The sequence below is a fragment of the Protopterus annectens genome, chromosome 5.part1 (genome assembly GCF_019279795.1).
Source record: "Protopterus annectens isolate FY-2018-M chromosome 5.part1, PAN1.0, whole genome shotgun sequence".
Classification (NCBI taxonomy): domain Eukaryota; kingdom Metazoa; phylum Chordata; order Ceratodontiformes; family Protopteridae; genus Protopterus; species Protopterus annectens.
Window position 1 is genome coordinate 527,626,178 of NC_056736.1, and position 27,359 is coordinate 527,653,536.

Genomic DNA, 27,359 nt, shown 5'->3' on the forward strand with positions numbered 1-27,359 from the left:
TTGGATACTGTTTACATTCTTTCATGTATTCTTTAGGCTATACCCAGCCTTCTCACCTAGCCAGCCATTGTTTATTTCCTCAGCAACTGGCCCATATTTACCTTACATTAACACCTACATACCTATACTTATTTCAGGAGGGACGAAATTGTGTATCCTTCTTACTGTAAGAATCTGTGACTGCCATGTCAGAATCACGTGCAGTTAAGAGTTCATATTGGGGGGAACTTTTGCTTGTGGTCCACACTTGTGTTTTCATCACTTTCAGTGCAAGTTTTCTACTTTTACTGTAAAAAGCTGAACATCATGTCCAGTCAGTCACTGTTTTATGTAGTTGTAACATACATGATTTACCAAACACAGAATTTGTCAGTTTTTAACTACATGAGGTCAGAACACTTGTTGGTGACTGTTCCCTTTCTAATTTTTTTAATGTTATAGGTTTTGAATTCTAGTTTTAGCATGTGCTGCTAGGTGCCCTCTTTTACTTCAAGCACAATGTTACTGTTGTCATTTAAGAAGCATCTGAAAAGAGAAGTTACTGTTTGCCAAATCTTATACAAATGCATTCTATATGCACTTACACAAGTGCATGGATTGTGCTGTCCCTAGCAGAACCAAGATGCTATCCTCCAAAAAAAGGAATCCAATCTGGTGGTCCCCTGCTGTAAACAAATTCTACAACAAAAGGAAGAAACAACAGAGTAAAATCCCATGAGTGGAGCAGCTCTCTAGTCAGCCTCGGTAAGAAGCTGAGATCCCTCATAAAATCCTCCAAAGCCAGCTATGAAAACAAGATTGCCACTGACTCTAAGGACAGCCACAAAGCACTCTATAGCTATGCCAAGAATCACAGTGGCAACACCCAGATCTGCTCTGAGTTGCAGCACAATGGCACAAAAATTGCGGAACCAACTGATATCGCCAGCATCCTGGCTGATAGGTTCATTGTCAACTTTACCCCCCCCCCCCCCCCGCCCTGTAACCACAACTGAGCAGGTAAAAACTGCACTCTCCAAAGCCAAGAACACAGCATCCATAGGACCGAACAACATCCTAGGCTGCGTTCTGCACAAACTTCAGAACAAACTGGTCCCCCAACAAAGCACCATGTTCAATCACAGCCTCACATCAGGCTTTGTATCCACTGAATGGGGCACAGAAACAGTTATACCAGTCCACAAAGGGGGAGCCACCACGGACCCTGGGAATTATCGCCCTGTTAGCCTGACGAGCCTGGTTTGCAAGGCTATGGAATGTATCATCATGAACTCATAAACAAAAACACTGGTAACCTCCAAACTCTGGACCCCACCCAGTTCGGGTTTATGAAGGGCAGATCATGCCTCCTGAACCTGATTGACTTCTTTGAAACAGTCACCAAAGCCGCAGTTCATACAGCCTATCTTGACCTCGCCAAGGCTTTCGACACCATCCCCCATTCTGGAATCATAGATAAACTCACTAAACTGGGTATAAATCCATGCATCATAAGATGGGTTGCCAACTGGCTCACTGACCGAACCCACACTGTAAAAGTTGCAAACTCCAAATCTGACTTCAAACCTGTGACAAGTGGAGTACCACAGGATCCAGTCTTGGGTCCGCTCTTGTTTGGTATCTACTTCTCTGAAGTACAGGCTAACACAGAGGGCCTCTGGCTGACAAAGTTCGCAGATGACTGCAAATTACATGCCATAGTCGAGTCCCCGAACGATGTGGACATCGTACAGAAGGTCCTCACTGAGACTGATGCCTGGTGTCAGAGGCACGGCCTCAAGCTCAGTGCCAAAAAGTGCATTTTCATCCCATTTGGTAAAACCTCGGTACCAGTGCATTTTCATCCCATTTGGTAAAACCTCGGTACCCATGAACTACCACATAGGCGGCAGTCCACTTAACACCGAAGGTGTGATAAGAGACCTTGGGACTCAGGTGGACAGTAGTCTCTCCTTTGATAATCACATTGCAACAGTAGTCAGGAAATCCTTCTACGTGACCCACCTCATCACGAAAGGGTTCTCATCAAGGAAAAAAGAGGTCATTGTTCCCATCTAGATGGCTCTCATTAGACCCATTATTGTGTACAACGCCCCTTTTGGAATGTACCTCACAAGACATTTGCAACAGCTGGAAAGGCCACAAAAATACCTCACAAAGAGGATTACGTGACTCAAACAGATGCCCTATGCTGACTGTCTCAAAAAACTCCAGTTTTACTCCGTAGCATATCGCCTACTCTGAGGTGATCTCTGCCTAACGTACAAAGCTATGTCAAACCCAGAGCTGTTAGACATGCTACACCTAAAGATATCCCAATACCTCCAAACTACATGCTCCAAGGACTTAAATCTTGTCACCACAATAAACAGAACATGCAGGAGTGGTAGTTTCCTGTCCCAGAGACTTCCCATACTCTGGAACAAGCTACCTATCTATATCAAGCAGAGTTCCTCATTAGCACTCTTCAAGAAAAATCTTGATGAGTGGATGGGAAATAGGAAATTCACCCCGAGGATCACTTCTGTGGCTCTGCTCGACAGGGGCACAGGAAAATAACCCTCTTGGGTGGCAAAAGCCAGGGAACCTTGTTGGTTAGGCTTACATAGGCCCTTGGGCCTATAGCCTAATACCTACCTATGAACCAATAAAACTGGCATTTCAAATATGACTTTTGTGTGTAGCAATGACAGTACTCATTTATAACATGTTTGGTAAAACTGCAAGCTGCAGCTTTGGGAGCAGAATCCTAAATCGCTGAATTACAACTACCAACCGCAGTTTTGCAGTAAGGACACAGTAACTTTGTAGGTATTATTTCATTTACACTAAAAATATGAGCATGTACATAAAATCTTCAGACCAGCTATTAACCTGCTGTCAGTATCTCCCTCAACACTGCCTAAAATGTTTCATTTTATAGCATAACTGAAGGAACCACAGTTTGGCAGCCGTGTTTTTTTCCTTGGGGGATTTGGGTTTTCATTGTAATGGCTTATTGCAGTATTTACTCATGCCCTTTAGGTAAGCAAAATGCATCCCTGTGACTGAGTCAGAGTGCAGCACCCAGCAAACTAGGCTGTGTCGCTGTCTCAGAAAAGAGGAAAATGAATTGAGGCAAAGGTGTCAATTAGTTGGGTAAGAAGGACATATTCTAATGTAACAAAACAAGAACAGCATTTTATACTTCATAGCCTACAGGCTGCTCCAGGGTGTCCACGGTCTCACTTTCTGAGCCATGAAAGAACAAGTCCTATTTAACTTTTTCTCTACAAACACCCATACTAATGACCTAACTTTTCTTCAACAAATGATCAAATCTTATGGATGAACAGGTTCCTAACTCTTTGTATTCCAGCCTATACACCAAGTTACCACTACAGGCCAAACATAGTACTACTGTGGCTACCTTTAGTCTTGGTGATTGGATAGGTTGGCACAGATTTGTAGAAGGGTTTTCATGTATGGCCTTACTTCATTTGCAGTTAAAATTTAAGTGCTTGAAAAAGGGTACAAAAACTTTAAACTGTGTCTGTTTAAAGGCATACCTCTAAACTGTCCCTGATTTTCATGGATTTCCTTGATAAATAATGACTAATTAGAGTTACAAACATGTTGTACTTCAGAAAATGGATACTAATCCACGTTGTCTTATTCTGTTATCTCAAGTTAACAGTACTAATACTTTAAAATGTGTCCTTGGTTGTCCCTGATTATTTCTGGATTTGACCCCAATTCTGTTGAGATTTGGCCCTATTTAGTTGAGAGCTATGCTTAAAGGTGTATATGCCTACTCATCTTAATGTCCCCATCATTACTTGTCTAGTATTTTTCCTGTGTTCCTGTCAAACTACCTTCCTCAGCAGTAGTTTACTTCCCAGGCTTTGTCAGTGTGTATTTTGATGGGGAGAGGCCATCTGTCTGTAAGCATCATTAGTAAGTAATGGTATAGTTCATAGGTTCATAGGTTCATACTAGGCTATCTGCCCCAGGGCATTTATAAGCCTAGCCAGAATGTGTTTGGCTTTCGCCACCCATTTTAAATTTATTTTGCTATGCCCTTTTTCGAGGTTAGTATACTGTGCCTCTGTCTAACACACAGAAGTGATACCCGGGGTAAACCTACGATCTCCCATCCACTCATCAAGATTCCTCTTGAAGAGAGTCAATGAGGGACTCTGCCTAACCTGGACTGGGATTTTATTCCAGAGTGAAGGGAGCCTCTGGGTTATGAATCTGTCCCTCCAGCATGTCCTATTTATTTCAGTGCTAAGGTTCAAGTCTCTCGAGCGTAGCTCGATGGGATTTGGATTTTCTGAGGTGCAGCATGTCCATTAATCCCAGGTTGGACATGGCTTTATACGTCAGGCACAGATCGCCTCTGAACAGGCGGTATGCCACTGAGTAGAGCTGGAGTTTCTTTAACCGGGCAGCATATGGCATCTGTTTGAGCCCTTTGATCCTCTTGGTGAGGTACTTTTGGGGTCTTTCCAGTTGCTGCAGGTGTCTGGTAAGGTACATCCCAAAAGGGGCATTGTACTCAATTATGGGCCTGATGAGGGATGAGTAAAGAGGCACGATGACCTCCCTGATCTAGATGTGAATCCCTTCATGATTAGGTGGGCTATATAAAATGTTTTTCTAACCACTTTGGCCACGTGGTTGTCAAATGAGAGATTGCCATCAACTTGGGTCCCAGGTCCCTAATTACTTCTTCTGTACTTAATGGATTACCACCTATGTGGTAATTTGTGGGCACTGTTTTTGCCAAAGGGATGACTGTACACTTTTGGCATTTAGCTTGAGGCCATGGCTCTGGCACCAGTTGTCTGTTTCTATGAGGCCCTTTTGGAGGATGCTTGTGTCGGCTGGAGAGTCTATTATGGCGCCCAGTTTGCAGTCATCTGCGAACTTGGTCAGCCACAGTCCTTCCGTGTTGGCCTGTACCTCCGAGAAATATATACCGAACAAGAGAGGTCCCAGGACTGAGCCTTGTGGGACACCACTTGTAACTGGTTTGGAGTCTGACATAGCTCCAGCAATTCTAACCATGTGGGTTCTGTCCTTGAGCCAGTGTGCAATCCATCTAGTGACATAGGGGTTTATATTTAAGCTGGTGAGCTTATCTGTAATGCCCGAGTGGGGTATTGTATTGAAGGCTTTTGCGAGGTCCAGGTAGGCTGTGTGGACCACCTTCCCTCGTCAATGGCCTTGGTGACTGTTTCAAAGAAATCAACCAGGTTTAAGAGGCAGGATCTGCCCTTAACAAAGCCGAACTGGGTAGGATCCAGTGTCTGTAGGTCCCCAATATCTTTATTTATGAGGTCCATGATGATCCTTTCCATAGCTTTGCAGACCAAGCTAGTCAGGCTTATGGGGCGATAGTTTCCAGGATCCGTTGAGGCACCACCTTTATGGAGAGGGACCACTGTTGCTGCACGCCACTCTTTGGGCACATATCCTGTAGTGAGGCTGAGATTGAACAGTAGTTTTAATTTTGGGTTTAGCTCTTCTTGGAGTTCATGTAGGATGCAGCCCGGGACACTGTCTGGTCCCATTGATGCTGGTTTTTTGCTTTGGAGAGGGCGGCTCTTACCTGAGCATCTGAGATGTCGGGGGGGCAGCACTCTGCTGGGATAGATATTTGCCCTTTTGGTGGGGGGAGAGTTTGCGCTGAACCTGTCAGCTAGGATGTTGGCAATGTCTGTGGGTTCAGTGTATTTTTTGTCATTTTGGACTAATTCTGAGCATATCTGGGAATTACCACCCAGGTTCCTAACATAACTAAAGAAAGCCTTGTGATTATCCTTAGTGTCCTGTGCAATTTTTCTCTCGAAGCTGGCCTTAGACAATTTTATGAGTGCCCATAGTTTTTGCTAATACTGATCAGTGATGCCTTCCCTTTTGGGATTTTGCTCTATCATTTAGTAGCTTCCTCCTTCTATTGTATAGCTTGTTTATGGCTGGGGTCCACCAGACAGGACGTCTGCCTTTGGAGGATTGGGTCTTGGTTTTATTTGGGATCGCATGATCCATGCATTCCTGAAGGTGTTCATAGAATGTGTTTATAAAGGATTCTGCGGTCTGGGCCATATTTTCCACGGGCCGGGGCTTTGAAGGATTCCACCTCGGTTTTGAGGAGTGTGAAATTTGCTTTAGAGAAGTTTTTCACTGTGGTTTTCTGGGCAGGGGTGGGGTCGGGATGTGAATATCCAGTGAGATTAGTTTATGGTCTGATCTTACCAGTGAGGGATACACTTCTGGTCTGGAGCATAGAGTCCCCATGTTGGTGATGATCAGGTCCAGTATGTTTTCCCTCTTGTGGGAGTGGTAACAAGTTGTTCCATAGCATTTGAGTTTATAAATTCAAGGAACCTTTGGGCTAGGGTGTTGGAGCTAGAGTAATGCTCCCAGTCTATGTTTGGGTAGTTGAAGTCGCCCAATATAATGGTGTTTGGAGAGACCTTCATATTTTCCAGTGTTCTCAGGAAGGCCGAGTGGGGTTCCTGGGTTTGGGAGGGTGGTCTGTAGCAGGCTATAAACTGGAAGGCAGTTTTACCCACTGTTAGTTGCACATGGATAGTCTCTGATGCTTCGTTCTTTGCCACCAACCTGGAGGTGTGGGTATCTTTGATGAATATCGATACTCCCCTCCTTTTGTGGTTCGGTCCAAGTTTTGGGGCGAAAAGCATGGTATGAGGTATAATCTGGTAGTGCTGGGGTGCTCTCGGGAGCCCTGAACCAGGTTTCTGTTACTGCACAGATATCAATGTTCTCCATGCTAAGGAGAGTTTCGAGTGCATGCATCTTGAGGTTTAGACTTCTGGCGTTGAGTAGCATTACTCTTAGTTTCTTATCCCTTGTGATACCTATGGAGGTGGGTTTGTCTTTTGAGCCTTGCCTAAAAAAGGCACTATGGGGGTAGCAAGAGCCTTTGCCAATATCCAAAAGCCCAGGGGTGACAGGTGCAAGCCGTCCCTAACGAAGCATCGTGGCTTGTCGAGCATATCATCCCAAGCTGACAGGCATTGGATCCCCTTTGAATGACACCAGTACTTAAGCCAATTGTTGAAATTGATCATCTTGTCTTCATATTGTGGCATCATTCTTGGTGAGGGTAAGATGCTACTCAAGGTCAGGGTCATACCGGCCTGGGCTACATGCTCAGAGAGCTCCTTTATGTCTCTTTTCATGTAGTCCAGGGAGGTACGTCTCAGGTCATTCACACCAGCATGGACAATGACTGAGTCATATTTGTACTTGCCTTGGAGTGACCTGAGTGCTTGTGTTATGTGGCGGATCCTAGTGCCCATCTGGCTGCTCACCGTGACCCTCTCCTTTACTCCCCATGTAGCAACTGCTGTGCATTCTGATATGAAGGTGCTGCCACCTAGTGTTGCAGATGCAACTTTTTGCAATTGTGTGAGTTTTACTGGGTTGATTTGAAGTTAGTGGTATTTTTGCAAGCAGGTTTGCTTAATATACTATATTCTTGAGTCTGAGTATGCAGTTTCTACTTTGCAAGTTCCATACTTTTTTCCCTTTTTTGCGCAAAAATGACTGCCTCATGTTTACAAATTCTTGTGTTAATTGTGCTTCAAAAACAACAGTTGTTCAGATGCAACTTGTTTTAAACTGTAGATTCCCCTCTGTAGTTTCATCTGCAGTCCAGTTAGTTTAATATGTCATATTGTAAAATGACTGGAAATGCTGACTGTTCCTGAAAACAACCAGCTTTAAGTGATGCAAGTAGTTATGATGTACTGATATTGTCTGACGGTCTTTCTACTTGATTGTGACAAGGGCAGCCTATGATTCCACCGCTCGACTCTTTTGAAACTACCTTAACTTACTTGTCAGTAGAGCGGTGCTAAGCTGTCACCTCTGAAACAGTTCAAAACAACATTGTATCTTGTAGAGTGCTGATTCATGTGGGCTGCCTGACAAGCCATATCCTGTGGAACCGAGACATTTTCGTAGTGTCTGATGGATTTTTTAAATGTACCAGCATGGCTGAGGGTGTGACCATGGTTAACACTGTTGTTCATCCAAGGGGAGAAACCTGATCTCCATGTGGATCTGCAGATGATGTTCCCTTGTGGTGTCAACAGTTCTGCAGAAGCCTGCATGTGTCTCTTTGAAGACCTTGGCATAAAAGACCTGTTGAAACAGAGGAAAGGCTGTTGGGTTAACTTTTCTTCCCCTCCCACAGTACAACTGTTCATCTGCAGTCTTTAATGTTTGTGTGAAATGTGGGTTATTGTGTTTTCATTTTCAGATTGATAACAGCTGTGCTAGTGAAAACTGTGGTGTTCTTAACAAAATTACAAGAAACTCTGAGAAATGCTGTTTTGATTGAGAGTAAGAAGCAGCTTCTGGCATCATTTTGATGTACTGTATTGGTACTGGTGAAGAATGAGTGAATTCCCTGCTTAAATAGTTGGGTTCATCTGTTTCTATTTAAGCCGTAAGACCAAGGAGACGTTGCAGGCATTTTAGCCTGAGGGTTAAGTATAAAGGAAGATGACTTCAGTAGAGCATGATGCTTTGATATTAGCAAGAGCCCTAGCACCAGGGGGTTAAAATTTAAGTGTCTAGGGGTCAGTGGTTACCAGAACAAAAACCCTTCTGGTCTTCAGAGGTGTGGCATTTCAGCCCCAGTAAGTGCTGGTCATATGTCCAGGAATTTGCAAGCTCAGGGAAAATGTTAAGTGGTGAGGAAAAATGTTGATGCGTGAAATGTGTGTAACGAAGTGGATTGCTCCAGAGGTTGTGTTCTTAGTCGTAATGACTGCTGTTGCTGTGGCGTGAAAGCAGTGTCCACTTAAAGTAAGTGTAAAATAAGTTGAGTTTTGTGATCAAAAAGGAAATAAAGGGTTGCTTTAACTGACTAAAGTAGTATCAGACTGTTAGGAAAAACAAAAAAAAGTTCTGCTCCCCATAAACACTAACAGATAATGTCACACAAAGTATATTATTGTACACAGAACTGTGTAACATAGATACTTTATTGAGAAATGGATTACAAATGTAGTTTCTTGTTGCAGATCACAGATAGTCCCTGAAGGCAACTGACGTTTTAGCTTTTATTCTGTGTGAATCATTGAGATTACATTCCCCTTTGGTGTATTTGTGTTGCGTGTCTGCTGTATGTGTCTAGCAGTTTCTCTGTCATTATAGTTCTGTTTACATTTTTTGGACAATAAGACATTTATGACTGTGTGGGGTATTGGATAGCGTGCTGTTCATTGTTTAAAAATTAAAGCAAACATTTTCTGAAGTTTTGAAGCAAATGATTCTGATTAATAATTATGGTTATTTCAAGCTGTTTAAAAATATTTTCCCTTGAGTTTTACTTTTTGATGGTAGACAAAGGAGAAGTCATTTTTATGCATATAATAGAACTATAGTTAGAAATACGCACAGCATCAGTATTTAACTTTGCTGGAGTATTTTATGGGAGTATAAACTTGTCCTAAACAAACCAGCAATATGTATGCTGTTTCTCATATAGCCATCCTCAGACTGTAGAATTATCATTGTTAAACCTCACCCAACACTACATACACACACGCTTGCCCAAGCTGTATGTAGAATTACAAAATATTTAGCTGATGACTAGTGGGGGACCATCGATCTGATGTTTCAGCATGGATATGATTGTCTCCACTGGCAGTGCGACTTCACTTGCCATGGTTATGTGGTCCTTGCTTTTCAGGAAAAGAGTAGTTGGCCAAACAGAATTTGTCCAAATAGGTTGATAGGTGATTACTAGGCTAAGGGCCTTTTTAGGCCTACTCGTACTTCCCAGCTGTATTTGACATGTGGTGATACCACTCATTTTATAGGGGGTATAACTTTGGTATGAGTAGTTGAGCAGTTGCAGGCTTCCTCTATTAGATAGGGACATATGTGACAGACCAGGGTAAATTTTTGATTAGTCATGCACTGATCCAAGTTATGCTTGAATAAGTGCAGGGAGGAACTCTGCTTCACATTGATGGGAATCATTTTCTAGAGAAGAGGTACACATACCTGTACCTTCAACATGTCTTATTTATGTACATATTGACTGAATATCGTGGCAGGTGATAACATTTTTAAGGGGGATTTCTTGTTTTCCCCTAACACTGAGTGACCCCAGAGTTTACTTTTTCAGGTAGGGGAGTGTAATGGGCTTGGTTCTCTGCATGTCAGATGTGAGGTATTTTACCCACTCCACAAGAAAGATCCTCTGTTTTTGTTTTTTCATTTCACACATTCTTTGGTCACTTCATTTTCTCGTGTTTAATTTTTTTTCAGAGTTCTTAGTATTATTCTGAGTTAATATGGAAAGAACATCTGTGCTGTATGAAGAGAGACATGACTGAGCTCTCAGATTGTGTCTCTCAGGCAGGTATATCCCTAACCTTAAGCAGCATTTTACCTACGCCTAGGATGATACCTCAATACAAACAAAAAAATTGACTTCAACAATTGGCTTAGCTTCTGGTGTCATTCAGATTCAGAAGGGATCCAGTATCTGTCAGCCTGGGATGACATGGTCAACAGACTTCGATGCTTTGCCAGAGATGGTCTTCATCTGTCACCCCTGGGATTTTGGTTACTGGCTATCCCCATAGTGCCTTTTTTAGGCAGTGTCACAAAGAAAAAATTCCTGACATAAAAATACTCTCTAAAAACAACCTCAGGGTTATGCTACTAAATGCAAGGAATCTAAACCAGAAACTGCACTCACTGCAAGCAGTCCTCACCCTGGAATATGTTGACATTTGTGCAGTCACTGAGACCTGGTTTAAGGCTATGGGGAGAACCCCAGCTTTACCAGGTTACATTTCTTTCTGCACGTTCAGACCACAAGCTGGAGGTGTGAGAACTAAAGGAGGTGGTGTATCAATATTCATTAAAGATAAATACACATCTAGAATGGTTAAACAGCACAATTCCATTGAGTTACTTCAGGTGTAATTGACTATTGGTCAGACCCATCTTCAGGTCACTGCCAGCTATAGCACCCCCTCCATGAATCAGGACATCCACTCAGCCTACTTGGATCTTCTTGAGTCAATCAAGATACTACCAAACACTATGGTTTTGGGTGACCTTAATTACCCATCCATTGACTGGGTAATTTACACGTGTTCTAACTCACTTGCCCAAAGGTTCCTGGACTTCGTTAACTCCAGTACCCTGGACCAGCTGGTTGACACAACCACAAGGGGCTCAAACATCCTGGACCTGGTGCTTACCAGCATGGGGGACCACTGCACCATCTCCAGTGTGTGGCCATCCCTGGTGAGATCTGACCATAGATTAGTCTCGCTAGAAGTAACTATAACACATGACCCCCCCCCCCCTTAGCAACAACTAGACTAAAAAAACTTCTCCAAGGCCAATTACAACCTCTTGCATGATGGCATAAATAGCTTCATAGCCCACCCCCCCCCACCCGATGGAACAGACACCTATGCTGAGTTATACACCAATGCATTATACAAGCACCTATACAGTTGTATTGAATCTGCCATACCTGACAGAATCAAAGCAAGATCTTCAAGGAAAATCTTAACCTGCCTGGTGGATAGCTGCCACTAATAGGCTATACAATAGGATAAAGAAATTGCTGTCTAAGAGTAGGAAGGAATGGTCTCAAAATTGGAAATACTCACTCCCTCCTCAACTTTAACAAGCAAATAAGAATCCTAGTGAAGTCCTCCAAAGCTAACTTTGAATCCAAATTAGCTTAACTGACTAAGGACAACCACAAGGTGTTCTTTAGTTGCATCCATACCCTCAAAGATAAGGCCCAGATTTGTACTGAATCCGTAGTTAATAGTACTACATATATAGAACCTGTGGCTATAGCAAACATGCTGGCTGACAGGTTCGGTGAAAACGTCACATCCATGTCCCTGCCACATGTACCCCAAAGCATCCCTAACACTTACCCCCACCTAGTATCTCCAAGGAGCAGGTCTTAAATGCCCTCACAAGGCTAAAAACGCAGCCTCTATGGGATCAGACAACATCCTGGGCTGTATTCTACATGGGTTAAAACCGGAGTTAGCATCACCGTTGAGCATGCTTTTCAATCACAGCCTAAGCATTGGCTTTGTCCCTGAGGAATGGAAAACGGCTGCCGTCATCCCTTTGCACAAAGGGTGTGCATCCATGGACGCCGGAAACTATAGACCCATTAGCTTGACCAGCTGTATCTGCAAGGCCATGGAATGAATCATCATGGACCTTTTTAACAAAGATATAGGAAATCTCCAGATGCTTGCCCTCAACCAGTTTGGCTTTGTCAAGGGGAGATCATGCCTGTTAAACTTGGAGGACTTATTCAAATCAGTCACCAAAACCCTAGATGAGGGCAGATCTGTACATACGGCCTACCTGTACTTAGCCAAGGCCTTTGACACAATCCCCCACTTTTGCATCATTGATCAACTCACCTAGCTGTGTATCAACCCATATATTGTCAGGTGGGTTGCAAACTGGCTCACTGATAGAACTCATACAGTCAAAATAGGGGACTCCACCTCCTCCAGCAGACCCATAACCAGTGGAGTTCCACATGGATTGGTTCTCAGACCCCTGCTGTTCAGAAATCTACTTCTACAAAGTACAGGCTAAAACTAAAGGGCTGTGGCTGACAAAGTTTGCTGATGACTGCAAACTGGGAGTGATCATCGAAACCCCTAGCAATGTCAACATCCTGCAAGAAGGTCTTATGCAGACTGACTGGTGCCAAAGTCATCGTCTTAAACTTAATGCAGAAAAATGCATTACCATCCCCTTCTGCAAGAGTGATGTTCCTAAAAACTACCACATCAATAGCAATACCCTAAGCACACAGTCACTGGTGAGAGATCTGGGCACACAGGTTGACAGCAACCTTAACTTCAATCAGCATGTCTCCAAAGTGGTAAGAAGGGCATTTTATATTGCTCGTCTCATAAGTAAGGGCATAACCCCCCTGTACTCTTCCCTCATCAGGCTGATAATAGAGTATAACACTCTTTGTTATGTTCCTTTCCAAACACCTGCAGCAGTCGGAGAGACAACAACGTTTCCTTACAAAGATAATTTAGGGTCTTCAAGATTTGTCTTATGTGGACAGACTGAAGTCATTGTCACTTTACTCTGTGTGGAACAGACTGCTTATAGGCAACCTGTGCCTTGCACATAGAGCAATCTGTGGCCCAACTTTAATCGAAATGCTGCACATTCACAAGTCAAATGGCACATGGGTCACTCATTCAAAGGACCTTAACCTGGTATGTGACATCAACAGAACTTGCTGGAGAGACAGATTTCTCTCGCAGAGGTTGCCCCACCTTTGAAACAAGCTTTCTATTCATGTTAAACAAAGCCCTTCATTGGCGCTATTTAATTGCAGTTTAGGGCGATTGGATGGGTAACCGGAAATTCACTGGGGGTCCACCTGTGTCCTTCTTGGACAGGGGCAATTAGGTGCTTATTTTAGTGTCTGCCTGAACCAGACAGCCTTGGAAACACAGGTTGAACTTGGATAGGCTTGTAAGGGCCCTGGGGCCATTAGCCTATTAACCTCCTATGATCCTGTGGAGATTGAAGATCAAGATAGTAAAACTCCAGATAATTGAATTTTTGCTTTTCTGTTTAGAGTATATTAAATAATCAGGACTGTCTTTACAGGAAGGTGTTCTCAGACCTGTATTTCTTGTGCTGTCACCAGTATTCTTTAATTCCAGATCGTCAGCTTACCGGAGAAACAGTGTTAACCTTGTGAAGTAGGTCTTTTTTACACTGCTTGTTACATTTATATGATTGTCAAAATGTGCCATGATTGCCTTGAGTTGTGCCTGGTAAAGGTCTTTGGACCAGAGCACCTACCCAGCTAACAAATGTAAAATACAATAAAGTCACTAATGGCGACTTTTAGGAAATGCATAGTTGTGCAGCACTCTTTTGCCTGTGTAATATTCTCTCGGAGGCTCAGTAAATTCTCTGATGTTTTAGTTACACTTGCAGCTACATTGACTTACTTAAATCAATTGCAGCTCCATCTTGAAGTACCTGTTGTTAATCACCATGACTTAACTTTTCACATCGTTACTTCTGCCTGTTTTACTAGCCAGATTATATTGCCTTTAATTGTATCACCATGAAAAAGTAACTGTGCAAGTCTTTTGTATGTATGACTGCATTAGTCCTTAACTACATGCAGCAAAATGATAGTTCTTTTTCCTCCTTTGGATGCCAACACTTAAGCTTCCCCCTGTCCAGTTTCAGCATTCTCATTCCCTACTGGCAGGCCAATCCCAGATCATCTAGGGCGAGATCTGTCGGAAGAGCCGTCATTCTGGCAGCTAATTGGGAATTTGTCCTGTAGCGAGCATTTGTGTAAACGAGAACCCTGCCCCTGAGGTTGAAGAGACAGACTACTTACTTGTACAGCGGGGCCTTACACTGCCCTCCCCATAGGACTGTATGTTGCAGTGCCCTTGCTAATAAGGGCTATCACCAAGTGTTGGCTTGGTGAGTCCAAAGCCATCTGGCAGGACAGCCAATGCAATGCCATGTCTGCTTTCAGGGGTCATGTCTGAGTATGTTGTGCTCTGCCTTAAACTCCCCTACATACCTTTTTCCCAGATCCCAACCTCCCCTGACATTACTTTCAGGCACCTATTTCCTAATGGAAATTTGGTCACCTGATCTATTATCAGGGTTTTATCCCCTATATCAGTGATTGTTCAAAATCACAGCTGTTACCTGCCCTTTCAGTAATAATTTAACTACTTTATTTGTAATGTGTGCATCTTAAAAAGTATACTGGAATCCCAATTTGTTAAATTTCTGGATGTGTAAGGAGCATTGCAGATGTTCATCGTGCATTACAGCTGCAGTAATCACATATGGGTTTTCAGCCGTCAGGCGGTCCCTCGGTCGGCCGAATTCCAAAGTCTTGGTCCGGCGTCGGTTGTCGTCGCGTACTCTTCTGACGTCAGGAAGGCTAGAGTATATAAGACACAGCCGACGCCATCTTCTTCAGTCTTTTTCGTGAAAGCAGCGGTGCCCGGCAGAAGCAGTTCGCAAGTGCCGGTCGGCCAGCTCCTGAATTACGAAAAATTTTGGAACCGAAGTCTTCATTAAAGCTAAGTACCCCGTTGGGGAATCTTTTCTTGCCTCAGACCGATGTCAGAAAAAGTTAATAATTGTATTTCTTGTGGGAAGCAAATACCGCATAAGGATTTCCATTCCCTTTGCATACCTTGTTTGGGCCCAGACCACGGCGGCTCGGGCTGTCGCTTTGCACTACCTTCAATAAACGCACTATCAAGCCGGGCGGAGTTCGCCCAGCACTTTTTGGTAAAGCGTTTAATTATAAAATGTCGCCGGATACTCCGACTACCGCTTTGTCTAAAAGCAAAGAAAAGGACCGCCAGTCAAGGACCGCGGTCTCCACCAACCACGCGAAGCAGGCTCCACGTGGCCCGGTTCTCAGTGAGACGCCTTTGCAGTCCCTGACTACCGACGACACTCCTCGGCGGGTCTTCTGTACCGAGACCGCTGGTTCTTGGCCCTTTCCCAGACTACCCCGAAGCCCCTGCATATGTCGAGCCTACCAATGTGGATAGATCTACATCCACCCATGGTGTATTTAGGCCTTCATCATCTTTCTCTATCAAGGCCTTCACTAAATCCAAAACAGCCAGGCACCATACTAGGCCGGCTACACAAGGCCCATCACCTGGGCCCATGCCTAAGAAGCACATGCTTAAAATGGCTGAGGACCTTATCACTCTTATCAGAGGCTCCCAGGCCCCTCCGGACAAGAGACCCAGAGTAGAGGAGGATTCTCCTTCTTCTGACCAGGGATCCATTTTATCAGAACATTCTGATGCTGAAGAACACTCTTATTCCCCTTTCGAGGATTCGGATGCAGAGCAGTCTATTCCTTCTGTATCCCCCCCTGAGGATTTTTCTTTTGGGGAAACCTTACACTCTTTGAGAGAGCACTTCCACTGGGAAGGCCAAGACTTTTCAGACTCCAAGAAAAGGCTTAGGGAATTTCTCTGGTTACCTCAGCATAGACCTTTGGCTATTCCTCCTGTTTTGGAGGTATTGGATGATGTTTACTCGGAGGCTTGCCTTAATCCTGATTCTCTGCCTCCTGCACCAGTTAAGCCGGATAGGTACTACAGAGTACCTAGTTCTCATCAGTTCCTCTACAAAGGCCATAATGCAGACCCTGAAACTATTTCTCAAGGCCCTAAAGGAATTAAGGCCTCCACGGCCAAGAATCCACTTCCTGCGGAAAGGGAATCTAGATCTCTAGAAAGGTGGGGTAAGAAGGTTTATACCTCGGCCACCCTAGCCACGAGGGCCTTAAACTGCCAGTTTCATATGATTAAATATCAACAATTCCTGTTATCACAATTAAAGACCAAAATGTCACAACCTGAACAACCAGATATAAAAGAGTTGCAGGATATGATGCATAGTGCAGAGCAAGTGGGTAAGCACACTTTACAATGTGGTTATGATGCCCTAGAGGCCTCCAGCAGGGATCAGTAATGACATGCATGGCTTAGGGAACAAAATCTGCCAGACCATGTGAAAGCAAAATTCTGGATGCACCTTTACATAAGGATGTTCTTTTGGTGCTAATGCTGAGGATATATTACGTAAAATGGAAGAAAAAGCAAAATCTATGCAAACTGTCAAAGCTTTCTTACAGGTCCAGCCACCACGGTTCAGCAGGAATTGGCCTTCAAAAAACTGGTCCTTTCCAACCACTGACAAGCCCCAAAGAGGCAGATACAGACGCGGAAGGGGCAGAGGACAAGCCCAAGGGTCCTATAGAGGCAGACAATGGTAATCTCCAGCACCAAGAGGTGGTGATGACAGTGCACAGCAGTACAGGAAGCAGACTCAATGACTCCCTCATTTCTATGCCAAGCAAAATTCAACTGGCAGCACCTTTGGGAGGGAAACTGGCACTATTTGCAAACAATTGGCATATTGTCACAACAGACAAATGGATTCTGGACATTATAAACAGAGGCTACAAATTCCATTTTCACACTCTTCCAAAAATGAGAGGCATGCCAAATCTACCACAAAATCAAAGGGTAGAGGCACAACTACAAATTACAAAGCTCCTAAACATCAGGGCTATACAAAAGGTACCTACGTACCAACAAGCACAAGGTTTTTATTCAAGGCTTTTCCTGGTGCCAAGAAAAGGAAACGACTGGAGACCCATACTGGACTTATCCATCCTAAACACATTTCTTCGTGCCAAAATTCAAGATGCTCACATTACAGCAACTCCTTCCCATGCTGGGCAAGGGGTTCTGGCTGGTAACATTGGACCTCAAGGAGGCATACCTGCATGTCCCAATCAGACAAAGTTGCAGAAGATACCTCAGATTTCTTGCAGGTTCAAACCACTATCAATTCTCTGCATTGCCCTTTGGCTTATCTACTGCCAGAGTATTCACCAAGTGCCTGGCATCAGTGATTGCATACTGCAGACTTCAAGGGATACAAATTTACCCTTATCTGGACGACTGCCTGATTCAAGCGGACAGCAAACACATACTTCTGAAACACCTGGCATATGTGACACGGTTACTGCTTTCTCTGGGATACACCATCAACAAGGAGAAATCAAAGCTAACACCCTCTCAGAAAATAACCTTCCTGGGTGCCAACTTGGACACAAACACCCAGATGGCCTACCTTACCAGAAAAACAAGGGCAATTATCTCAGTACTTCAAAATACTTGCAAAAGTACCAGGCTTACTGCAAGGAAAATCCTGCAGGCTCTGGGATTCATGGCATCTTGCATTCTTCTAATCCCATGCGCAAAGCTGCACATGAGGAAACTTCAATGGTACCTAAAAAATCTATGGTCTCAACACAGTCACAGCTTGGCAGGAGATTCCAATAATTCCCTGTCTTCAAAAGGAATTCATATGGTGGGCCCAAGCATGCCAAGTAAACACAGGCCTCCCATTCTGCAGGCCTCAAGCTACACAAATCATAACCACAGACGCTTCAGACTACGCCTGGGGAGCGCACATGAAGGACAGGTGCATTCAGGGCAGATGGCCCCAAAAAGAAAAGCACCTTCACATCAATCAAAAAGAAATGCTGGCAGTAATAAATGCAATCTCAGCGTTCAGAGAATTCCTGCATCCAGGACAACTGCTCATAAGAACAGACAACACCACAGTAATGTGGTACATAAACAAACAAGGAGGAACTCATTCATACCCCTTGTGCAGACTAGCCATGACTCTTTGGAACCTGGCTCTGGAAAGACAAATAGAACTTCAGGCACAGTACCTGCCAGGAATGGAAAACACACTGGCAGACACTCTGAGCAGACATATGACAGATCCTCACGAATGGAAGCTACATCCACAGGTGTTTACAGAGATTGTTCAAGCGTTGGGGAGGCCAGATATAGATCTTTTTGCCTCCCACAGAAACCATCAATTAAAAAGGTTTTGCTCAAGGACCTTCCACCCAAAGGCCTGGAAAGTGGACGCTCTTTCCTTCACATGGACAACTTGGTCAGTTTATGCATTCCCACCTCTACCTCTCCTGCCCAAGGTACTTTTGAAAGTAAGAACAGACAAGCCGAGGATGATACTGATTGCTCCAGACTGGCCGAGACAACACTGGTATCCACTCCTGAGGAGCCTAACACACACTCCTCCGTGGCCCCTGCCTCTAACACCTCTACTGCTGACACAGAACAATTTCAAAACCCTTCACAGTCAGCTGAAAACTCTCAGTCTCGCTGCATGGAAAATTCCTTAGCATCACATCAGACTCTACTCTCCAAAGAGGTGCAGGATGTCATTTTGGAGGCCAGAAGACCATCTACTAGAAAAGCTTACTCCATAAAATGGAAGCGGTTTTGCTGTTGGAATGAAAAGAGGGCAGGACCCTAGAAAATTGAACCTACCTCAGATTTTGCAGTACCTAGCGGAACTTTTGAGCAATGGACTTTCATTTTCCTCAATCAAAATACATGCCTCAGCAATCTCTGCAGAATTCAACATGGATCCTCCTTTATTCTCACACCACTCCTACGACAGTTCCTCAGAGGGGCTAAGAACATAAGACCTCCAAGGAAACAGCCAGTGCCAGCTTGGGACCTTAACTACGCACTAGAAAAATTGACATTACCTCCCTTTGAACCTGCTGCTTCAACAGAATTGCAATATTTGTCCTGGAAAACAGCTTTTCTACTGGCCATCACTTCAGCTCGTAGAGTTTCTGAGTTACAGGCCCTCATGGCGGTGCAGCCATTCCTCATCTTCCATCAGGACAGGGTTTCCCTTACCAACCCTTCCTTTATGCCTAAAGTGGTATCTAGGGTAGCCTTAAACCAGGCCATACACCTTCCTACCTTTTACCCTAACCCTCAAAACAAAGGGGAAAGGCTGCTACACTCTTTAGACATCCATAGGCAGCTACGTTATTACTTGGACAGAACCAAATCCTTCAGAAAATCAGATCAACTCCTCGTTTCCTATGCTGTGGGGTCAAGGGAAACCTGTTACCAAACAGACCATTTCCAAGTGGATTGGTCACTGCATACGCTTTTGTTATTCCCATCATGGAAAGCTTGTCCCTACTGGTATCAGACCTCACTCCACTAGGGCCACAGCCACCTCTACAGCCTTCCTCAGAGGAGTGCCTACTAAAGATATCTTGGAGGCAGCCACTTGGAGTTCTGTACATACCTTCACAAAACACTACCATCTGCCTTTATACTCCAGAACAAGAGCAGGCTTTGCCACTGCAGTGTTGCAGGGCATTCTAGCTCAACCCAGTTCCGTATAGTACCTACCACCCTATGCATAGCTTTGGGATTCTACCCATATGTGATTACTGCAGCTGTAATGCACGATGAACATAGTACAGTTTTGTACCTACCATAAATATAGATGTTCGAGGGCTATTACAGCTGCAGTACAGGTTTCCCACCCTCCTTCCCCACTTGGTAAGACCTTGGGGTCTGAATACCTCTTCATACCTACTGACTGGGTTATCCTGCTATGTATTATTTGCTTACTTTTATGGATTAGATTTATTTATGTATTGCCTTCCTTCTGGGGGCACCTGACATCTGGGGCAAGAAAGACTGAAGAAGATGGCGTCGGCTGTGTCTTATATACTCTAGCCTTCCTGACGTCAGAAGAGTACGCGACGACAACCGGACCAAGACTTTGGAATTCGGCCGACCGAGGGACCGCCTGACGGCTGAAAACCCATATGTGATTACTGCAGCTGTAATAGCCCTCGAACATCTACATTTATGGTAGGTACAAAACTGTACTTTTTTTTGTGTCTTCTTCTTAGCTGTTTATGTGAATTATTCTGTATCACTTCATCTCTAATGGTTAAGTAATGTTTCTCTGTTTCCATCTTTGTATTTTTTTCTGATCTTATTGGAGAACCTAATCAGTTCTGTGTCTGGATCAAAATCTGCTATTGAAGTCCATGTGGTTGAAGATGGAGCCAGTTCCTCAGTGGAGGTTGACCATGCACTTTCACAAAACATGACATCTATGAGTTGAGCTCATAGTACAGTGGTGAAGCCTTCTACTGTGTCACTATGTAAACCAGGCAGCTGCATGTTTGGCTAGAGTGGGATAACTGAAGTGACAGCTGACCTTATTTTTCACTTTGGGAAAAGCTGGCAGGCAATGGAGTTCCTAGGGAATCTGGTTAGTTGTGTGTTCCTGTACTTAGCTGGCTACTTGGCTTTGCATTGGCATACGTATTGCAGGACCACGTAACATCCTTTGCATGGTCATATATAAGGTGAGGGGATTATAAATTATCAGGCCGTCAGCATAGGACTGACCAATAACATTACTGCCACCTTCCCTTTATACTTTTGAATGCATTAAGCTGAATTTTGAATCTTTCAAATGAGTTTGTGCACCTCTGTGTTTGAGGCTTTGTTTGGGACTTGTGTGAAATTGGTGTAGGATATTGCAGAAAGCATGTTGCAGATCAGACCACAAAACTAAACATTCTGGGTAACTAAATAGTGAAGTTGGGGAGTAGTTGTACTACTTGGTCTATAAACATAGCATTAAAAACAACTGTCAGGTCTTTAACCTGAAGGCCTAATGGAGAATCGGTGCTATAATTAATGTCTGTGAAGCTTCTGTTAAATACAGATTATCAGGCTGTTGGCAGTGGAATAACTTTATTGTAAGTTGAGTGTCAGAGTAGGTTTGCATTGGAGAAGAGACTATTCGTAATCAGGAGAATTAAGCTGATTCAGAAGTGTTTCTGTCCTTTATCTGAGTGAGTTGTTGGCTTTGCTTGTGCGCTGCCAGCAGGCTACATTTCGGGGGCTGTATATTAAGACGTCTATATATTCAGGATTGATTTTCCTTGAAATCTGGATTGGTATGCCTCCTGTGCAGATATTGCCACCAAGAAACAGATGTTCTCTGTGCCGAATGCATTAACAGTACAGGGTGAATGAGGAAGGTTTAAAGTTGAATAACATACCTTCTGCCTCCAGTTCGCAACTTGGTAGCTATTGGTAGAAGTTCTCTTGTTCCTTACTAGGGATGAGAATGCTGGGAATTGGGCAATAGGGACACCGTAATCATGACAATACAACTGGTTTACACTGTCTGGCACATCATGAGCCCTTACTGAGAATCAGTGTGGTACAGGAATACTTAATAAACTTATTACAGTTAGACGTTGCCCGTTCGATTCTCAGTTACAGCATCTTCTGTGTGGCGACATGCGTGAATGGGCGATCTTCGTTGAAGGTTGTGCGTTAGGCCCGGCAAGCCAGCACATAAAACTCTACTGCCAATCATTAGCGGACCGGAGTTCCGCTGTGGCGACCCCTAACCGGGAAAAGCCGAAAGACACACACACAAAGATTTGTTCAAGTATTAAGACAAAAGGTACAGTAGCAATATTTTGGTTGTACCGGCCTTTCTGAATTAACTTAAAACTGCAATGATATTGCTTTATAGATGCACAGTATTTTCTCGGTTCGTAATTCTGGTAAATTGAATATGTCTCTGTTCTGCCTTGCAATGCTACATTCTCAGCAGTGTGTCATGTGACAGATATGTGCAGGTGTGTGGATTTAATTAAATTGTATAGAAAGAAAGTTCCATGATGACACTGTTTTCCTTCCATTTTTTCAGAGCTACAGGACTTTAAAACAGACTCCCAGCAAGTGATTGAAGTAGATGAAGGAAACACTGCAGTGATAGCATGCAACCTCCCTGAGAGCCAACCCAAGGCGCAAGTCCGCTATAATGTCAAGCAAGAATGGCTAGAAGTTTCCAAAGGTAATGAAGAAAGGAACTTAACAATAGTAGCAAGTGCACCTTTACAGACTTCCCCACATTTTTATTAATTCCAACATTTTGTTTGTGCAGTGCCTAATTCTGCCCCCTTGGTAATCAGAACTACACTCAGATTTTGGTCAGTGGCTAGTAACCCTTGTGAGTTTTGTATCACCACTTCCTAAGTATGACATCTTGGTAAAGTGTTGCTATTTCTCCATTCTCCATTTTGTTCCTTTGAAACTTGCTGTATTTGCAGCTATTCCTTTTGTCTAATACTCTGCATTAACTGTTTTGGTGTTACTAAAATTAAGGGGGAGCATGGCACCAATCAGATACTGTCTTTCTCATCACAATGTTGCTGTTCTTTTAAATGTACCTCAAGTGCCAAGTGTTTAAAAAAAAAAAAAAAAAGGCATGACTTAATATTTCTCCTTTCCTTTTTGATGCTGGTCTCTCTGTATGAAGCCTGAAGTCACCTTGTTTCATTTCGGTGTATATCTCAGCGTTTGTTATATCGAGTAACAGTTTGACTGAAGCAGTTAGTCAGTAGAACAAGAGTATCTACAGCTGCAGGAACTGCAGATATTCAGGCCAGCCATCTGGCTTCTGCAGGGATCCCAAGGGTAAGTACTGCAAAAGCAAAGCTACTCAAATGTGCATTTATGACAAAATTCCTACACAACTGTACTTAATCATTTGAACAATCACTTTGGACAGATAAACCTTGGAGATTTATGAAAGGGATTTGCACTAACTGTATGGCTCACACTACAAAGGCTGTGTTCCCACAGTGGGCTAGTTTGCAATTCGAAGACGTTGACCACAATTAGAAAGCCCTCATTACTGACTAATTTAAATGTCTCTGAGTAACATTTACTACTACAATGCTCAGATTAGTGATGATCTGAACATTGCAGGAGTTAACTACCATGGCTGCCTTATGTAGTCCACCCCCTATCCCCATACTTTGAGTGCCATTATGGCACTGAAGTAGTATTCCCTAGTGGCTATTGCTTCTCCCCACCCAGTGCTTAGTACACTCATTAGCCTAAGGGTGTGTGGAGGTTTGGCAGCTGTCCTAACACACACAGACAAACACACACACACACACACACACACACACACACACACACACACACACACACACACACACACACACACACACACACACACACAGCCCTCCCAACCCTGTCACATTCATATACATAAACCTACCTCACCCCTCATCTCCTTATGCCATCTCCCAGGCAAGCACACTCACATGTGCAGCCCCTCGTATACACTCCTGCACACACCTTCTGACTGTACCTTAGTGCAAAAATCCCCAGAACGTCCTGTTCTGTGATGGCTGAACATGTACTGCGACATGGTAAGGGTGGCTTTACTGATCCCAATGTCCCAAGTGGTTTCCCAAATCTCTTGGTGCGTAGATGCCTTCCTAGAGGCAGTTCTGGGGAAGAGCATATGACTAAGTGTCATATGTCTGTCCCCCAGACTGCTTCATTTGCATGTAGCACAGCCTTAGATACAGCCCAGTGAAGTGCAGCACTTCTCTGTACTAGTGTGCAGCATTGGATACAGCCCAATGAAGTGCTCCACATGTTCATGCTGGAGCACAGCCTTGGATACAGCCCAATGAAGTGCTCCACATCTTCGCCATGGAGCACAGCCGTGGATACAGCCCATTGAAGTGCTCCACATCTTAGTGCTGGAGTACAGCCTTGGATACAGTCCATTGAGGTGCTCCACATCTTAGTGCTGGAACACAGCCTTGGATCCAGCCCATTGAGGTGCTCCACATCTTAGTGCTGGAGCACAGCCTTGGATACAGCCCAATGAGGTGCGCCATGTCTTCGCATTGTAGCACAGCCTTGGAAACCACACAGAGAGGTGCTGCTTGTTGTGCGCTGGAGAACAGCTTTAGATACAGCCAGCAAGTTGCTTCATGTCTTCGAGCTGGAATACAGCCCAGCAAGTTGCTTCATGTTTTTGCATTGGTGCACAGCCTTGGATATAGCCCATCAAGATGCTCCATGTCTCCATGCTGGAACACAGCCTTGGGTACAGCCCGAGGTGCTCCGCATCTGTGTGCTGAAGTACAGCCTTGGATACAGCCTAATGAGGGGCTCCATGTCTTCATGCTGGAGCACCGCCTGTGAATACAGCCCAACGAGGTGCTCCATGTTTTCATGCTGGAGAACTGCCTGAGATACAGCCCAATGAGGTGCTCCATGTCTTTGTGCTGGAGCACAGCCTTGGATACAGCCCAATGAGGCGCTGCATGCCTTCATGCTTGAGGACTGTGTTAGAGCTGTCTCTGAATTCTGTCCTGTGTGTTACACCATAATTTCTCAAGAAATTCACATTCTTAAAATTCTGTTGACAGTGTGCTTTTATTTTTATCTACAGCAGTTAGAGTTGCTCTTATTAAACATTTTTGCATACCCTGTAAAGAGTATTAAAAGCTCTGTAAATAAATTTCTATAAAATAATTTCAAAAAGGAGAGGAGATTGCCTCAGCAAGAGCTTTCAAGAAAATAGATTTGTCATCAGAACACAATAAACTGACTTGCAAGTAGACATAGTGTGCAGAGGGATACAAGCCCTCTGGGCGCTATGTCTTGTACGACACCAGTTAAGGACATCGAATGACCAATGACCCAGGTAGCACTTGTTCAGAAGTCCGGGCTGAAGCTACATGCTGCTTTTGCAGTTTGGCCTCCTTATACAGAAGAAGGGGACTCTAATGCTATTCTGCTTGAAGACTGGGCATTTCATTGCCTGGATGGTTTGGCTGTTTTGTCCTTTAGACACCAGTTCTCTGACAACATGTTGGCTGTCATTAAGGAGACATTTTTTTCTCTCTTGAGAAGGGGAAGTTCTTAACACAAACTTTCTGAATGGCATTTCTCTAGGGATTCTCATACAGGGTGGTGTTACATGATGTATGCATACTGGCACTTGAGATCTTCAGAAAAGGTTCCTTTAGTTCACTGTAAAAGGGCAAAACTGCATGTTTACCAAGATTCTGGCCATGATGGTAGAGTCTTTGCAGGAGAAACTCCTTCTGGCATTTCCATACCTGGAAGAGTGGTTCCTTGCGGTAGCACATGCTTGGGACTTTGTGTCTGTAGGCCATGGGGGTAACCATAAACTAGAAGAAATCAACACACATCCCACCACAGAGAATTTCTTTCATTAGGGCAGAGTTGGACACACTGCTGCATCTGTCATTCCTGCCCACGGACAGGACTTTTTGGCAGCTAGTATGAGGACATCAACGGAGTCGATGTCTGTAAGGCAGCCGCATGTCATCTACATATGAATCAGAAGCCCTTCCCTTTCAAAGTCCTATTCTCAGACCAGAGTATTATTTTGCAGTATTTAACTCTGCTTTTAAAATGGCTGTAAGCTCTGTACTGCCTTTATCTTGCAATAAAGTTGCTTTTGATTGCTGTTACTTAAGCAAATAGAATGTGAATTCAGGCTGCATGATCGTTTGTTATTGTTCTAATGTTTTGTGAGACAGTGTCAGATTTTTGCCCAGTGCTGTTTGTTTCTGGTTGGTAACAGCGCTTTAGCATATTTTGTTGCCAGGAATGCTGCAGGAAAACAGTTTTTTTTTGGTCACATTTGTAAGGGAAGACTTAACCAGACCAATGCTGCAGGGTACCTTTATCTAGAAGTCTTAATTTGGTTAAAAAATGAATATCTAATCAAGCAGCCCATCTTTATAATTGGCCAGTTTCATTGCTTTGCACACTGAGCCATTGAGGCAGAAAAGGAGCTTCACTGAAAGAGGAAGAAGGCTTCTTTGGTGGGGGGAGCTGCACACTTACTTGTACTTTAAAGAACTCTTTGCATGGGTTACTTTTGCTGGACTGGAGTTCGTACTCTGTTACAGCCATCAGAGCAGGAACAAGTTTTTTTGCATGTGTCTTTCTTGAGCTTTCTATCCTATGTTCTTTTTGTATGCTGTGTTTAAAGGTGTGTCACAGGACTTTGTGAGTTTCTGTCACTCATCACCTTTTTTTTGGGGGGTGAGAAATATGCCAACCATAACCATCCATACTCCTTTTTAGGTGTTCTGTCAAACTGTAATGTTCTGGTGGTCCCAGGTGCTGTCTTGTACCTGCTTGTGACTTCTGTTTGTTGTACACATTAACTGACACAATAATGAAAAAAAAAAATTTATAAGGAAGTGCATGTCATAGTAAGAGCTGTGAATAAAATGAGATGGATGGTTTGCTTTTGCTTTCCTTTATGTGACCATCCATGTCTGCCACCTATTAGATATTTTTCTTGGTTTGGGAGGGCGGGGGGCTTGTTACTTTCTCTAATGTAATGTGATTTTATCTGCAGTTTTAGTGGGTTTCTTCTGTCCATCACCCAGTACCTCTCCATCAGAGCACTCTGAGATTTGGGGTGAGGGACACCATTTTTTTGTGTTAGATGTCAGGACTTAACTCTCTATGCTAAATGACAATGAGCCAGTGCTTGATGGCTTTGCTGCATAAATACCATCTTTGTGCATCAGATATGAACTTCAAGAGGTTTCGTAGCTGAAGCTTTAATGTTTGTCTAGGTTGTGAATTTAATGTGTTTTTGCATGTTTAACTTAATTCTTATTTGGCAGAACATTTCTGTACTGGCAAGCTTAAGCCAGTATAAATCTTTTCTGTAAGTTTGAAGGGAAACTGGATTTGCAACCCCTCCCCCTCAAGCTGATAATGGTAGAAGTGTTTTTTCTGTTGCCTCTGATTCCAGTTTTCAGTGGTATCTGAGGGATAAGCCCAATCATGTGAGCCCTTAGTAGACATGCTGCTCTGTGTTACAGGAAACTACCTGATCATGCCTTCTGGGAACCTGCAGATTGTCAATGCCACTCAGGAGGATGAGGGCACGTACAAGTGTGCAGCCTATAACCCTGTGACCCAGGAAGTGAAAACGTCTTCTTCCATTGACAGACTACGTGTGAGACGTGAGTTGTAAACAAACTGTAAACT

At 43.8% G+C, this 27,359-nt stretch overlaps 1 protein-coding gene across 1 annotated transcript in view; it reads left to right on the forward strand.

The window, feature by feature from the left end:
* BOC (BOC cell adhesion associated, oncogene regulated) overlaps positions 1-27,359 on the forward strand; it is a 321,403-nt gene that overhangs the window by 186,288 nt on the left and 107,756 nt on the right. The window contains exons 4-5 of the mRNA XM_044073144.1: positions 22,207-22,353; positions 27,191-27,334. Of these exons, the coding sequence (XP_043929079.1) occupies positions 22,207-22,353; positions 27,191-27,334 (291 nt within the window). The remainder of the gene's footprint in view (positions 1-22,206; positions 22,354-27,190; positions 27,335-27,359) is intronic.